The 15,542-nt window shown below is 41.4% G+C and overlaps 1 protein-coding gene across 4 annotated transcripts in view; it reads left to right on the top strand.

Moving 5' to 3' along the window:
* The window catches only part of LOC122561588 (ATP-binding cassette sub-family C member 9-like), a 200,061-nt gene that overhangs the window by 56,848 nt on the left and 127,671 nt on the right, over positions 1-15,542 (top strand). For all 4 annotated transcript variants that reach the window (XM_043713429.2, XM_043713430.2, XM_043713427.2 and 1 more), the window contains exons 6-8: positions 8,077-8,262; positions 12,140-12,187; positions 14,220-14,384. In XM_043713429.2, coding sequence (XP_043569364.1) covers positions 8,077-8,262; positions 12,140-12,187; positions 14,220-14,384 — 399 coding nt within the window. The remainder of the gene's footprint in view (positions 1-8,076; positions 8,263-12,139; positions 12,188-14,219; positions 14,385-15,542) is intronic.

The raw sequence follows: 15,542 nt of genomic DNA, 5'->3' as shown, positions 1-15,542 counted from the left end.
GTGGAAATGTCTATTATGAGTGAGCATAATTTTAAAGTGATTCGAGAAAGGTTTAGGGGAGATGTCAGAGGTAGGTTCTTTACTCAGAGTGGTGGGTGCGTGGAATGCACTCCCAGCAGTGGTAGCAGAGTCAGAGACATTAGAGGACATTTAAGTGGCTCTTGGAAAAGGACATGGAAGATAGCACAATGAAGAGTATGGAGGTTAGTCTGATCTCAGAGAAGGATAAAAAGCTGGCACAACATTGAGGGCCAAAGGGCCTTTACTGTGCGGTACTGGTTTATGTTCTATGTTGGTTGTTAGGACAGTAAGTATTGAAGTGATTTCTGTTATCATGACACTTGTGTCTTGGGGTTCTATCCTACACATTGGAGAGCTGGTAATCCTTGTCCCTTCTGGTAGTTTGAGAACTGCAAGTGTTTCCTTTACATATACATGACATGCTGCCTGACTCTGGCAAACTCTTATTTACACCATTATTACCTAATCCTGTTCTCTGAGTATGTCTCTACTGAGTACAGATTATTCCATCCTTTCTTTTTCTTCATAGCCTGTTGCACATGATCACTGATGGTCCCATGACATGATGAAAAGCATCATTGTCATATCCATTCTTATTATACTACACATACCAAAAACACAGAATACCTTCACTCTTATTGTGGTTACTGACACTCTGCTGCACAGGTATCTGACATACAAGATCCTAGACAATCAGTGATCCCACAATATGAAGCACTATACCCCAGATCTTAGGACATCAACAATCCTACACTGCAGGCTATCAGCAATAGATATATTGACGTCTGGGATATCAATATGTACACAGTAAAGAGCTTATAAACGTTTGAATTGGGAGTAGTATTCAACCACTCAACTCCTCGTACCTGCTGTCCCATTCAATAAGATCATGGATGATCTGATTATAACCTCAAATCCACATTCTAGTCTAACCATGATAACCTTTTACCCCTTTGCTTAACAAGAATATATTTGCTGGAAAAGCTCAGCAGGTCTGGCAGCACCTGTGCAGAGATATCAAAGTTAATGTTCAGGGCCGGTGACACGTCCTCAGATAGTCGCTGGACCCGAAACATTAATTCAGATTTTTCTTCACAGATGTTGCCAGACCCGCTGAGCTTTTACAGCAACTTCTGTTTTTGTTTCTGATCTACAGCATCTTCAGTTCTTTTGGTTTTTATTAAGAATATATTTGCCTTTGTCTTCAATATTCAAACAAGCATATGTCAGGTATAGACAGAATAGATCGAGTGAATCCTTAGAGTACAAAGAAAGTAGGAGTATACTTAAGAGGGAAATCAGGAGGGCAAAACGGGGACATGAGATAGCTTTGGCAAATAGAATTAAGGAGAATCCAAAGGGTTTTTACAAATACATTAAGGACAAAAGGGTAACTAAGGAGAGAATAGGGCCCCTCAAAGATCAACAAGGCGGCCTTTGTGTGGAACCACAGAAAATGGGGGAGATACTAAATGAATATTTTGCATCAGTATTTACTGTGGAAAAGGATATGGAAGATATAGACTGTAGGGAAATAGATGGTGACATCTTGAAAAATGTCCAGATTACAGAGGAGGTAGTGCTGGATGTTTTGAAACGGTTAAAAGTGGATAAATCCCCAGGACCTGATCAGGTGTACCCGAGAACTCTGTGGGAAGGTAGAGATGTGATTGCTGGGCCTCTTGCTGAGATATTTGTATCATCGTTAGTCACAGGTGAGGTGCCAGAAGACTGGAGATTGGCAAACGTGGTGCCACTGTTTAAGAAAGATGCTAAAGACAAGCCAGTGAACTATAGACTGGTGAGCCTGACGTCGGTGGTGGGCACGTTGTTGGAGGGAATCCTGAGGGACAGGATGTACATGTATTTGGAAAGGCAAGGACTGATTAGGGACAGTCAACATTCCTTTGCGCTTGGGAAACCATGTCTCACAAACTAGATTGAGTTTTTGAAGAATTAACAAAGAGGATTGATGAGGGCAGATGTGATCTATATGGACTTCAGTAAGGTGTTCGACATGGTTCCCCATGGGAGACTGGTTAGCAAGGTTAGATCTCATGGAATACAGGGAGAACTAGCCATTTGGATACAGAACTGGCTCAAAGGTAGAAGACAGAGGGTGGTAGTGGAGGGTTGTTTTTCAGACTGGAGGCCTGTGACCAGTGCAGTGCCACAAGGATCGGTGCTGGGCCCTCTACTTTTTGTCATTTACACAAATGATTTGGGTGCGAGCATAAGAGGTACAGTTAGTAAGTTTGCAGATGATACCAAATTGGAGGTGTAGTGGACAGCGAAGAGTGTTACCTCAGATTACAACAGGATCTGGACCAGATGGGCCAATGGGCTGAGAAGTGGCAGATGGAGTTTAATTCAGATAAATGTGAGATGCTGCATTTTGGGAAAGCAAATCTTAGCAGGACTTATACACTTAATGGTAAGGTTCTAGGGAGTGTTGCTGAACAAAGAGACCTTGGAGTGCAGGTTCATAGCTCCTTGAAAGTGGAGTTGCAGGTAGATAGGATAGTGAAGAAGGCATTTGGTATGCTTTCCTTTATTGGTCAGAGTATTGAGTACAGGAGTTGGGAGGTCACGTTGCGGCTGTACAGGACATTGGTTAGGTCACTGTTGGAATATTATGTGCAATTCTTGTCTCCTTCCTATCGGAAAGATGTTTTGAAACTTGAAAGGGTTCAGAAAAGATTTACAAAGATGTTGCCAGGGTTGGAGGATCTGAGCTACAGGGAGAGGCTGAATAGACTGGGGCTGTTTTCCCTGGAACGTCGGAGGCTGAGGGGTGATCTTATAAAGGTTTACAAAATTATGAGGGGCATGGATAGGATAAATAGACAAAGTCTTTTCCCTGGGGTCGGAGTCCAGAACTAGAGGGCATAGGTTTAGGGTGAGAGGGGAAAGATATAAAAGAGACCTAAGGGGCAACATTTTCTCGCAGAGGGTGATAAGTGTATGGAATGAGCTGTCAGAGGATGTGGTGGAGGCTGGTACAATTGCAACATTTAAGAGGCATTTGGATGGGTATATGAATAGAAAGTGAGGTCTGCAGATGCTGGAGATCAGAGCTGAAAATGTGTTGCTGGAAAAGCGCAGCAGGTCAGGCAGCATCCAAGGAACAGGAGAATCGACGTTTCGGGCATAAGCCCTTCTTCAGGAATGAGGAAAGTTTGTCCAGCAGGCTAAGATAAAAGGTAGGGAGGAGGGACTTGGGGGAGGGGCGTCGGAAATGCGATAGGTGGAAAGAGGTCAAGGTGAGGGTGATAGGTCAGACTGGGGTGGGGGCGGAGAGGTCAGGAAGAAGATTGCAGGTTAGGAAGGCGGTGCTGAGTTTGATGGATTTGACTGAGACAAGGTGGGGAGAGGGGAAATGAGGAAACTGGTGAAATCCGAGTTCATCCCTTGTGGTTGGAGGGTTCCTAGGCGGAAGATGAGGCGCTCTTCCTCCAACCGTCGTGTTGTTGTGGTCAGGCGATGGAGGAGTCCAAAGACCTGCATATCCTTGGTGGAGTGGGAGGGGGAGTTGAAGTGTTGAGCCACAGGGTGGTTGGGTTGGTTGGTCCGGGTGTCCCAGAGGTGTTCTCTGAAATGCTCCGTATATGAATAGGAAGGGTTTGGAGGGATATGGGCCGGGTGCTGGCAGGTGGGACTAGATTGGGTTGGGATATCTGGTCGGCGTGGACGGGTTGGACCGAATGGTCTGTTTCCATGCTGTACATCTCTACGACTCTATTCAAGGACTCTATTTCCACTATTTCCCTCCCCGACAACTCATCATTAACCTGCCAGCCTTTTCTTGGAAAGAATTCCAAAAACTGATGACCCTCCAGAAGTTTGTTTTTGCCCAATTTCTACTTTAAATAACGAGACCTAGTTCTAGATTCTGCCATAAGAAGGGTGCCATCTCCACATCTACTCTGCCAAAGACCCCTCAGGATTTTGTATGACTAATCAAGTCATCTTTCTTTCTTCTAAGCTCTATTGGATACAGGCCTGGCTTATCCAACCTCTTATAATAACTAAGCCCTGTCATTCCAAGTATTAATCTGTTAAACCTTCTCCAAAATGCCTTCATTTACATTCTTCCTTAAATTAGGTGACCAATACTACGTACAGATGTGGTCTCACTAGTGCCCTGCATAAATATGAGGTGTAGCATTTTGGAAAGGCAAATCAGGGCAGGACTTATACACTTCATGGTAGGGCCCTGTGGAGAGTTGCTGAACACCTTGGGGTGCAGGTGCGTAGTTCATTGAAAGTGGAGTCGCAGATAGACAGGGTAGTGAAGAAGGTATTTGTAACACATTGAGTCGGGGAGATGGGACATCATCTTATGGCTGTAAAGGACATTGGTGAAGCCACTTCTAGAATTCTGCATCCAATTCTGCTCTTCCTGCTATAGGAAGGATATTGTTACACTTGAAAGTGTTCATAAAAGATTTACAAGATTATTGCCAGGATTGGAGAGTTTGAGCTATAGGGAGAGGCTGAAAAGCCTGGAGCATTTTTTCCCTGGAGTGTCAGAAACTGAGAGGTGACCTTATAGAGGTTACTTTAAATCATGAGGGGTATGGATAGGGTGAATAGCCAAGATCTCTTTTTTCCCCGGGTAAGAGTCCTAGGGAGAGCATAGGTTTAAGGTGAGAGGGGAAAAATTAAAAAGGACTTAAGAGATAACATTTTCACACAGAGGGTGGTGTGTGTATGGAATGACCTGCTAGAAGAAGTGGCGGAAGCTGGTACAATTATAACATTTAAAAGGCATCTGCATGATTATATAATTAGGAAGAATTTAGAGGGATTTGGGTGAAATCTGGCAAATGGGACTAGGTCAGTTTAGAATATCTGGTGGTGCTAACGAATTGGAACAAAGGGTCTGTTTCTGTGCTGTGTAACTCTGACTTTATGAATTATAAACTCTCCACGCTTGTATTCAATTCCCCACATGAGAAATGATAACATTCAATTACTTTCTTAATTATTTGCTGTACCTTTGCCCTAACCTTTTATGATTTATGCACGAGGTCACCCAGATCTGTATGCAACTCAGAATAATGCAATCTCTCTCCATTTAGATAATATGGTTTTCTTTTGTTCTTCTGCCAAAATGAACAATATCACATTTTTTTCCACATCATTTTCCGTATCTTTGCCCACTCACTTAATCTATGCATCTTTTTGTAACCTCCTTGCTTTCTTCACAACTTACTTCTGTGTTTTCAGTAAATTTGGCCAGAATATCTTCCATCTCTTCCTCCATGTTACTTTTGTAAAATGTTAGCAGTTGATGTTCCAGCATCTTATAAAATGCCCATTTAATCTTCTATCCAAGCCTATATGCTACCTCGTCCACCATGAACTTTCATTTTCCATCACAACCTTTCACATGGAACTTTATCAAATGCCTTCTAGAAATCTAAGTGCAGTACATCCAGTGGTTTCAGTTTGTCCACAACATGTGCTACCACCTCAAAGAATTTCAATAGATTAATCAAATATGATTTCTCTTTCACCAAACAATATTGACTCTGACTGATTACCTTGAACCTGTCCAAGTGACCTGTTCTAACTTTGTTAATTATAGATTCTACAATTTCCCCGATGACAGATTTAAAACTAACTGGCCTCTAGCTTCCTACTTTCTGTCGTCTTTCATTTTCAATAAAGCAGTTGCAAATATTATCTTCTAATCTAATGACACTTTCACAAATTAAGGGACTTTTTAAAAATTAAAATCATATGTCAACTATCTGACAACTTTTAAGACCTGGGCACTTGCCAGCCCATAGCTCTAATAATTTATTCAGTACTACTTCTCTGGTGATTGTGATTTTCCTGAGTTCCTCTTTCCCTTCCACTTCCTGATCTATTGATACTTCTGGGATGTTACTCATCTCTTCTATGGAGAAGACTGATGCAATATATCTGTTCATTATTAATTGCCCATTCATATTTTATCATGTTAACTTTTCTTTTCTTTTAATATTTATAGCAGCTCTTACTATCAATTTTAATATTTCTGGTTAGCTTTCTCTCTTACTCCAATTTCATCTTTTTTTGTCATTCTTGACTGTTTTTAATTTTTTTTACCTGTGTTTGCATGATTATTTGCTTTTCCTCCAAGTCTGACACACTTCTTATAATTTGTCATTAATCATGGATGATGTGTATTTTCTTAGTCATTGGAATGTATCCGTGTATTTTAAAATATCCTCTTAAAGGTCTGCCACTGCATCTCTATTGAACTAGCATTTAACCAAATTTACTTCAGCCAGCTCTGCTTTCATGTCCTCATAAAAAAAATCTTAAGCCCACTTCTCACTCATTCAAACTGAATATAATGTTCAATCAAATTATGCTCATTGCTACTTGCCTTCAGCATTATTTGATCCTACCTCATTGTAAAATACTAGGTCTAGTATAGTCTGCTCTCCATCCAGCACTTAAACATGCTGTTCTAAAAAACTATCCAGAAAACATTCTATGAACTCCTCATCTAGGCTACCTTCACATATCTGACCTTTCCATTTCATAGATAGGTTAATATCTTCCATGATTATCATCATGTCTTTCTGACAAGCTTTCATCATTTTTATCTTTGTGCTCCACCCCACAGTAGGGGCCATGTACACCACTCTTTCTACTCAAGCTGATCCCACATCTCAGTTATCTGAACTTACATCTTTCCTTTCTATTGTGCTAATATCACCATTAACTAACAGAGCCACCCTTCCATCTTTCCCCCAGTTTCCTAAATGCCCTGCATCTTCATTTCTCAATCCATGTCATTCTACAAAGATCACATCCATTCTAGATTCCGAAGGGTTTCAAATATTTTATACAGATTGAGAATAGCACTCAGGGTCAGACATTTAGAATAGGAATGTCATATTTTGAAAACCATTTCTATATCGATCTGGAACAGCCCAGCAACAGCAGTGAAGTTCAAAGCCTAATATTTCTTTAGAAACAGTTAGACATTAAAATGGGAGCATTCGAGGATCTTGTTGGTAGGACAAAGAGGAAGACTGGACTTTTGTCAACATTTGGTTGATTTCTGAACTAGTGAATAAACTGACATTGCTACGTGCTAATCGGTTTTGCAGAATGCACTGCACCACGGATATTTTAACCTACTTTCTATTCTTGCTCCAACTTCAGGTGTAGAACTTACTGATCCTCAGGACAATTTCACTAGTAAACAAAATGATTGGAAATTATCCTCACCTCTATCCAAGGCCCTAAAGGAGCCTTCCACATCCATCAAAGTTTTACCTGCACATCCACTAATATCATTTATTGTATCCATTGCTCCCGGCGCGGTCTCCTCTACATTGTGGGGACTGGATGCCTCCTAGCAGAGCGCTTTACAGAACATCTCCGGGACACCCGCACCAATCAACCACACCGGCCCATGGTTCAACACCTCAACTCCCCCTCCCACTCTGCCGAGGACATGGAGGTCCTGGGCCTCCTTCACTGCCGCTCCCTCACTACCAGACACCTGGAGGAAGAACGCCTCATCTTCCGCCTCGGAACACTTCAACCCCAGGGCATCAATATGGACTTCAACAGTTTCTTCATTTCCCCTTCCCCCACCTCACCCTAGTTCCAAACTTCCAGCTCAGCACTGTCCCCATGACTTGTCCAGACTTGTCCTACCTGCCTATCTCCTTTTCCACCTATCCACTCCACCCTCTCCTCCCGAACCTATCACCTTCATCCCCTCCCCCACTCACCTATTGTACTCTGTGATACTTTCTCCCCACCCCCACCCTCCTCTAGCTTATCTCTCCACGCTTCAGGCTCTCTGCCTTTATTCCTGATGAAGGGCTTTTGCCCGAAACGTCGATTTCGCTGCTCCTTGGATGCTGCCTGAACTGCTGTGCTCTTCCAGCACCACTAATCCAGAATTAATATCTTGTGTCATACTTTCAAATTGTTAACAGTCTCCCTGCCCCTGCCCTGCTTGTAAACTGTTTGTTTCTTCCGTTATGCACAGTTACTTGGTTTGAATTAACCTCTTGTTTTTATTTTTCACTGCAGAAAAATGCACATTTCCCAGGCGAGCAGCCTCCGTCGATATGGCATTCCATGTACAGGGCGTACGGTCGACCAATCTTTCTTAGCAGCACTTTCCGCTACTTGGCCGACCTTCTAGGTTTTGCTGGCCCCCTCTGTATCTTTAAAATTGTCGACCACCTGAGCAAGACCAGCAAATCGAGTAGCCCTGTGAGTTTGTGATTTCGTACATTGCTTAGTTTCTGCGCTCAGCTCTTACTGATGTATTTTTGTGTTTAGCAGGTTAAGTAGTAATGGCAAGAAATGTAACTCTTCTGATTTTCAAGTACTTGTTGCATTCTTTAATAGCAGTTCTCAATGTCAAGCCAAAGACAACATCAAACCACCTAAGCAATCAATCTCATTGAAGAATTCTCACAGCTAGCCAAGCAGGAAATGAATATTGCAACTTTTTTAGATGGGATGGTGGCTCAGTGGTTAGCGTTGCTGCCTCAACCACCAGGGACCCGGTTCGATTCCAGCCTCGGGCAACTATCTAATGTGGAGTTTGCACTTTCTCCCTGTGTCTGTGTGGCTTACCTCTGGGTGCTCTAGTTTCCTCCCACAGTCTTAGATTAGGTGTACTAGTGATGCTAAATTGCCCAGTGTCCAGGGATATGTGGCTCAGGAGGATTAGCCTTGGGAAATGCAGGGTAGGGGGTAGGTGTGGGTGGGATGTTCTTCAGAGGGTCAGTGTGATCTTGATGGGCCAAAAGGCCTGCTCCCACACTGTAGGGATTCTGTGAAATGATCAAGTTAGATTAACATTTTACAGAGAGTAAAGATTGACATAAACTGTGGGTTCAAGGTGGAAGATGAACTGTCACAAATAATTTTGTTTTCAGAGATAATCTAGTTTTACCATACGCTTTAGAATAAGGACAATAACAATGTACACAAATGTAAAACAATTTTTCTTGATCAGATCAATTGATTGATGATAGTTATTCTTCTGATCGGATTAAAGCCCCTGTTACACCCACAGTAAAAAATTGCTTAGTTATTTTAATGCATTTTCTAATGGTGATCTGAGAGACAAAAAGGGAGGTTTGCTCCAGATCTGGTGATTTTTACAGAAATCTGCCTGTGCAGTGAGTGGTGGAGTAGCGGGGAGGTGCAGGGAGGAATGTCAGCCAAAAGTTTTGACTGTCTGGCAGATAGTTAGTAGAAGCTGACCACAACTTTAGCCTAATGTGGAAATCTAGAAGTTGATGCTTTGGTTAATTGAGTGCAGTGAGGGCAGGTGGCAGATTCACTCATTCAGATGGAACTCAGTCTCTAACTTGCAGTTAAACCATGCCAGCCCTTAAGGTCTTAGATATTGGGAGTAAGGAGATATAAAGAGTCGGGCAATGCTGTGCTGTGCCACTTTGCTACATTTATGTTGACTCATTTGTCGCAGAACCTGAAGCCCTTTAGGAGGACAGAGAACATTCAGTCTACTCCTAATTTCCTGTGTGAGCATTTCCAGGGCTGCATCAGGGAATTAGAGACCCTGAAGGAAATCATGACAATCACTGGTTCAGCAATTCAGTCTGTGCTATGAACTGCTTGAAAGTGCGCCTCTCCCTTAAGCTATTGCAGTCAGCCTTTTTGTAGTGGCTGCCACTTCCCTATGAATTCTTCTGCATTCGGCTAATCAGTGAGCTGCCTATTAAGGGCATGATTAACTCAGGAAGGCTCGCTAACTTGTTTTAACTGAGGCTAACCCTGAAAGTTGATCCTGGCTCAGACATGTCCTTAAAGCAAGACACTCTCCAGAATGTGGGACTAAAATCTTCAGAGTTCCACATTTTCAGGGCAAGACGTTAACTGCAAAAAACATCACGTGATTATTAAAGATTATATACTACTAAGAAGTATGTGTATCACAACCATTTTTAAAAGACTGTGTTTGGTGATAGGAAATGCACACTATGCAATTGCAGTAAGTCCACATAAGACCATAAGACATAGGAGTGGAAGTAAGGCCATTCGGCCCATTCAATCATGGCTGGTGGGCATTTCAACTCCACTTACCCTCACACTCCCCGTAGCCCTTAATTCCTTGCAAGATGAAGAATTTAGCAATCTCTGCCTTGAAGATATTTAACATCCCGGCCTCCACTGCACTCCATGGCAATGAATTCCACAGGCCCACCACTCTCTGGCTGAAGAAATGCCTCCTCATTTCTGTTCTAGATTGACCCCCTCAAATTCTAAGTCTGTGTCCATGGGTCCTAGTCTCCCTGAAACAAATTCCCAGCATCCACCCTTTCTAAGTCATGCATTCTCTTTATATCTCCTTATTGCCAATATCTAAGACCTTAAGGTGTAGCAAGGTTTAACTGCAAGTTAGAGACTGAGTTCTATTCAAGCCTACAAATAAATAAGTGAATCTGCCACCTGCCCTCACTGCACTCAAGGTCTGCTTCTACAATGGCTTAATCAAGCATTTTTCCTTCAATTTGTAGCCCCTCTGCTGTCATATATCAAACATTTGTTCAGAATGTGTTACATTAGAAAAGTACACCTGATAGAAGTATTGACTAAACTCTCTGATATTTTGTTCATGTCAACCTAAGAATTAGCCCTGCAATATGGCACACTGGGAATCAGTCACCTTTAATGCACTCCCAAATGCTGGTGATTCTAAACAACGCATTTAAAATGAAGTATTAACGCTTTAGATTAGATTACTTAGTGTGGAAACAGGCCCTTCGGCCCAACAAGTCCACACCAACTCACCCCCCTACACCTAACATTACAGGCAATTTAGCATAGCCAATTCACCTAACCTGCATATTTTTGGACTGTGGGAGGAAACCAGAGCACACCCACACAACCACAGAGAATGTGCAAACTCCACACAGACAGTCGCCTGAGGTGGGAATTGAACCCTGGCCTCTGGCACTGTGAGGCAGCAGTGCTAACCACTGTGGCACCGTGCCGCCCATCCATTCTGCAATGTTAAAAGTTAAAGGTATACAAACTTGATTAGGCTGTGGCAACCTCTCAGGCACAAAATAATGTGTGCACAGTAACTATTCCTGACACCTGGCTAATTGGCGTCAGCAGTAACAGTGTTTGTAAAACAGTCGTTTGGTATTACAGATCCTGATTAGAGTCGTAGAGTTGTACAGCATAAAAACAGACTCTTCATTCAATTTATCTGCACCAACCTCATAGCTTAAACTGACCTAGTCCCATTTGCCAACATTTGGCTCATATTCCTCTAAACCTTTCCTATTCATGTACTCAACCAGATGACTTTTAAATGTTGTAATTTTAACAGCCTCCACCTCTTTCTCTGGCAGCTAATTCAAATGCACACCATCCTCTGGGTGAAAAAAATGCCATTTAGATCCCTTTTAAATCTTTCCCTCCTCACCTTAAACCTGTGTCCTCTAATTTTAGACTCCCCTACCCAGGGAAAATGTTGGCTATTCACCCTATTCGTGCCTCTCATGATTTTATACACTTCTAAAAGGTGTATAAAATCACCTACAGTGGCTCAGCCTCCGAAACTTGGGGAAAACAGCCCCCACCTATTCAGCCTTTCTCTTTCCCTCAAACCCTCCAGCTTATATCTTTGTAAATCTTTTCTGAACCATTTCAAATTTCACAATATCTTTCCTATAGGAGGGAGACCAGAATTAGATACAATATTCCAAAAGTGTCCCCACCAATGTCCTGGACAACCATTGCTGGAAAATACTTTTTTTTTTGTCAAAATATTTTTGTCTTTCTCATCTGGACAATTTGTAGGAATGCCAATTTAAAGGAAAGCCAGCATTTATAACACATGAGAGGAGAGTGCTGATTGGTTGATTGACATGTGAACTCTAATAGAGATATTGCCATTGGACGATGCACTAATTAATGATGACTGACAGTTAGCTGAAAACTGCCTGGCTGATTACTCAACTTGTATCGAAATGGAAGTTCTTTTGACTGTTGCATTTAAAACTTGAATTTGCGTGAAAAGCTTTGGTAAAATGGGTCAATCTGTAAAAAAATTAAAACTTTCCTCGTGAAGGCTGTTTATTAAATGTACAACTTTCCTCAGGTTAACGAAACCATTACCATGGTGGGCAACACAAATCAGACGGATAAAGTAAGTAAATTAGTCGTCTATTACAGCAACTAACAATTTGAAAGATGTGGATGGAACCTGATGAATGACTCGGTTTCAACCGATTAGTAACTATAAGCCCAGCAAATTAGACACAGCTATTCTATGAAGATGTACATGCATAGTAGTTTAGTGTTTATTTCAGTGCAGTAATAATCTGGAAGGTCCTGGATGAATAATCCCAAGAAAAGTAATTGAAATATTACTACAACAGTTTGCAAATTTGAATTTAGTTTTTCTTTTAAAAGATTAACAAATGAAGCTGATATATGTAAATAAAGATTCTGAAGCAATTGGATTGTTGTGAAATTCTATTGGTAATATCCTGCAGAGAAGGAAACCTGCTATTCCTATATGGTCTGGCCTATATGGGTCCAGTTCTACATCAATGTAATTGACTGTGCTGAGTAACCTGACCTAGCCAACTGCTCCTTCAAGCTATGGCCATTGGTTTAGGCCTATCATCACCTTCTCAAAACAATTGAGGATGAATAGTAAGTTCTAGTTTTTCCAGGGACATCATATTCCAAGAATTAAACTTAAGCAGAAATATAAATGGACACCTGTACAGACATCATATTCCAAGAATGAACCTTAAGCAGAAATATAAATGGACACCTGTACAGTCCAATGTCATCAATGTCAGGTCTTTATTAAGTGTTGTGCTCTTGCAGTCTATTACATGTTAACAAACAGTTGCAGTTGAATGAAGCTAAGTCAATTGACAACCTGGCATTCAAATGTTGAACTCTTCATTTCGCTGTAACCAGAGCAGTAAATTAGCCTGCCATCATCCTCAAATTTCAACCATAGTTCAATCTGCCTTTCTCCCTGGCCAGACCCTTTCATTCCCATGTTGTGATCCGGCCACTGGTTTCATTGCCTCGTGTCCATTGGTGACTTACACTTGCAGGGAATCAATCTCTGCCGCAGAGAATAGCTCTCATATGGAAGATGCAGAATGAGCTGAACAGGGTCCCAGTGAAGCTCACTGGAGTCAGGCAGTAATCATGATTTGTGTCCATCAATAACTAAGTAGTTATATCAATGAGAAACAAGAAGATTCCATCCTATTCACACTCCCATACCTGCTCCAGCTCATCCCACTGAAAAATAATTGGAGATAAAATGATAACACTGACACTATTCAAATGATTGCGACTGGCGTGTGCATAGACAAGAGAATGAAGAGAATCTGAGTAAGAGCAGTGAGATCACACTTACTAATGATGCACACAAAAGTATGTCAGTAAAGGTGACTCTGTAAAGATCTTAGACTCGAGCCAGGTCTGTGACAAAGAATAGACACCTAACAACTTGCGAGGTCTTTCAACAGAACAATGGGAATTTTGCTCCCAGCTTTGTCCATTGCTTGATCACTCCTGTTCAGTTCCTTTATCTGTAGATCATAGATCGATGGGTATAATCAGAAAGGATGCCTTTGTCTTGCATTGAAAGCCTTAGCTTAGAAAAGGTGTGCACAGGAAAAATACAGCTCTCTGTCTGACTCCAGTGATGTAATGATGTTCTTAACTGGCAAGTGTTTAAAATACTGTCTAATTGCACCTCTAAAAGCAAGGCTTAAACAGCTGTCTCGATGTGAAGCACTGCAGTAAAATGGATTGTTATCCTTACTTGCATGTTATTACCGCATGGAAAAAGGAACTGATCCAACTGACAGCTCAATTGTTTTGTTTTAAGACCTAACTTTCAGACATTACAGAATAGCAGCGACTATAGATGAAGTGTGGAAAATGAGTTTGGGGTGAGACCAATCAAAGGCACTTTTCATCATTCATCCAGCAGTATGTAATGAAACAAGCTTTGGAAAATGTATATGACAAATACAGTTAATGTTTCCTGTTTGAAATGTTATTCTTTCTAAAATAAATCAGATGAACTTCTCTTGTGGCAGAGAGAATCCTTTTAATGCTTTGCACATGTCTGACAGACGTCAGGCTGCAAGGTAATCACGCTTTTCTCTTACTGTCAACTGAAATCTTTCCTTTTTTAGGTAATATTTATGGGCGTTTATTTCGTGTCATCAAAGGAATTTTTGGAGAATGTTCATGTTCTGGCAGTGTTGCTGTTCCTCGCCCTCATATTACAGAGAACGTTTTTACAAGCATCCTACTATGTGGCCATAGAAACGGGCATCAATTTGCGTGGAGCCTTACTGGTGTGTATGATATCAAGTCGCGCTACATTATACCCCGTTAACTGCTGCAGACTCGAACAATGTTTTACTTTTGTCAAAAGACGGTTCACTTCAGCAAATACTGCAACCTGTCTTAGAGAACCCTGTGGGACCTGTTCCAAATAATGTTGTAGCAAAATCTTAAAAGGGTTGACTAAATGTTTTAACAGTGGGTATTCACTTGTCTTTTCACAGAATTGTTACAGTGCAGGAGGAGGCCATTTGGCCCATCATGGCTGCACCAAATGTGCATCATGGCTTTGTGTCATTCTCCTGCCTTTCCCCTATACCCTTAGGCATTGAATGACTGTCAAATACACACAATGCCCTCTTGTACGCCTCAACTGATTTTGCTTCCAGGCAGTGTATTCCAGACCAACCTCTGTGTTTTGTGTCACTTCACACCTGCTACGTTTGCAAGTCACTTTAAATCTGTGCCCTCTCCTTTTCAGTCCTTTTATAAGTAAATAGTGAGCTGTACTGAGGGATTTGCTTTTACGTAGTGCCTTTCATGAGCTTAAGACTTTCCAATGTGCTTAACAACCAATCAAATACTTGTCAAATGTACTCACTTATTTGTCATGATTTTGAGACGCCGATGTTGGACTGAGGTGGACAAAGTTAAAAATCACACAACACCAGGTTATAGTCCAACAGGTTTATTTGGAAGCAATAACTTTCGGAGCGCTGCTCCTTCATCAGGTGATTGTGGAGAATAAGTTTGTAAGACACAGAATTTATAGCAAAAGTTTACAATGTGATGTTACTGAAATTATATATTGAAAAAGACCTGGATTGTTTAAGTCTCCCATCTTTTCAAATGACCATGTTGGTTTCAGTTCTTTCATAGTAAATCGCAGAACTTTTTTAAAGTTACGTTCTCAAATGAACGTTAATAATAGGTGCCATGTCGGCCCAGATAATGTATTGAAGGTGTTAGCTTTTAAAATGACCATCTTGGTTTCAGTTTTTTTATATATAAGTCTTATATATAAGAAGCTGTCAGCTTCTACACTGTGAGCACCAACAATCAGCCCTGTGATAATGAAAACTAATTCACGTTTCGGTGTGGTTTGAGGATAATTATTGGTCAGGACAGCAGGATAACCTCCTCTGTGTTCTTTGAAATAGCTCCATGGT

The sequence above is a fragment of the Chiloscyllium plagiosum genome, unplaced genomic scaffold (genome assembly GCF_037043375.1).
Source record: "Chiloscyllium plagiosum isolate Xiang-an unplaced genomic scaffold, Cpla_swu_hap1 HiC_scaffold_23, whole genome shotgun sequence".
Classification (NCBI taxonomy): domain Eukaryota; kingdom Metazoa; phylum Chordata; class Chondrichthyes; order Orectolobiformes; family Hemiscylliidae; genus Chiloscyllium; species Chiloscyllium plagiosum.
The sequence above is the reverse complement of the archived record's forward strand: the minus strand, read 5'-3'. Positions and strand labels throughout refer to the sequence as shown.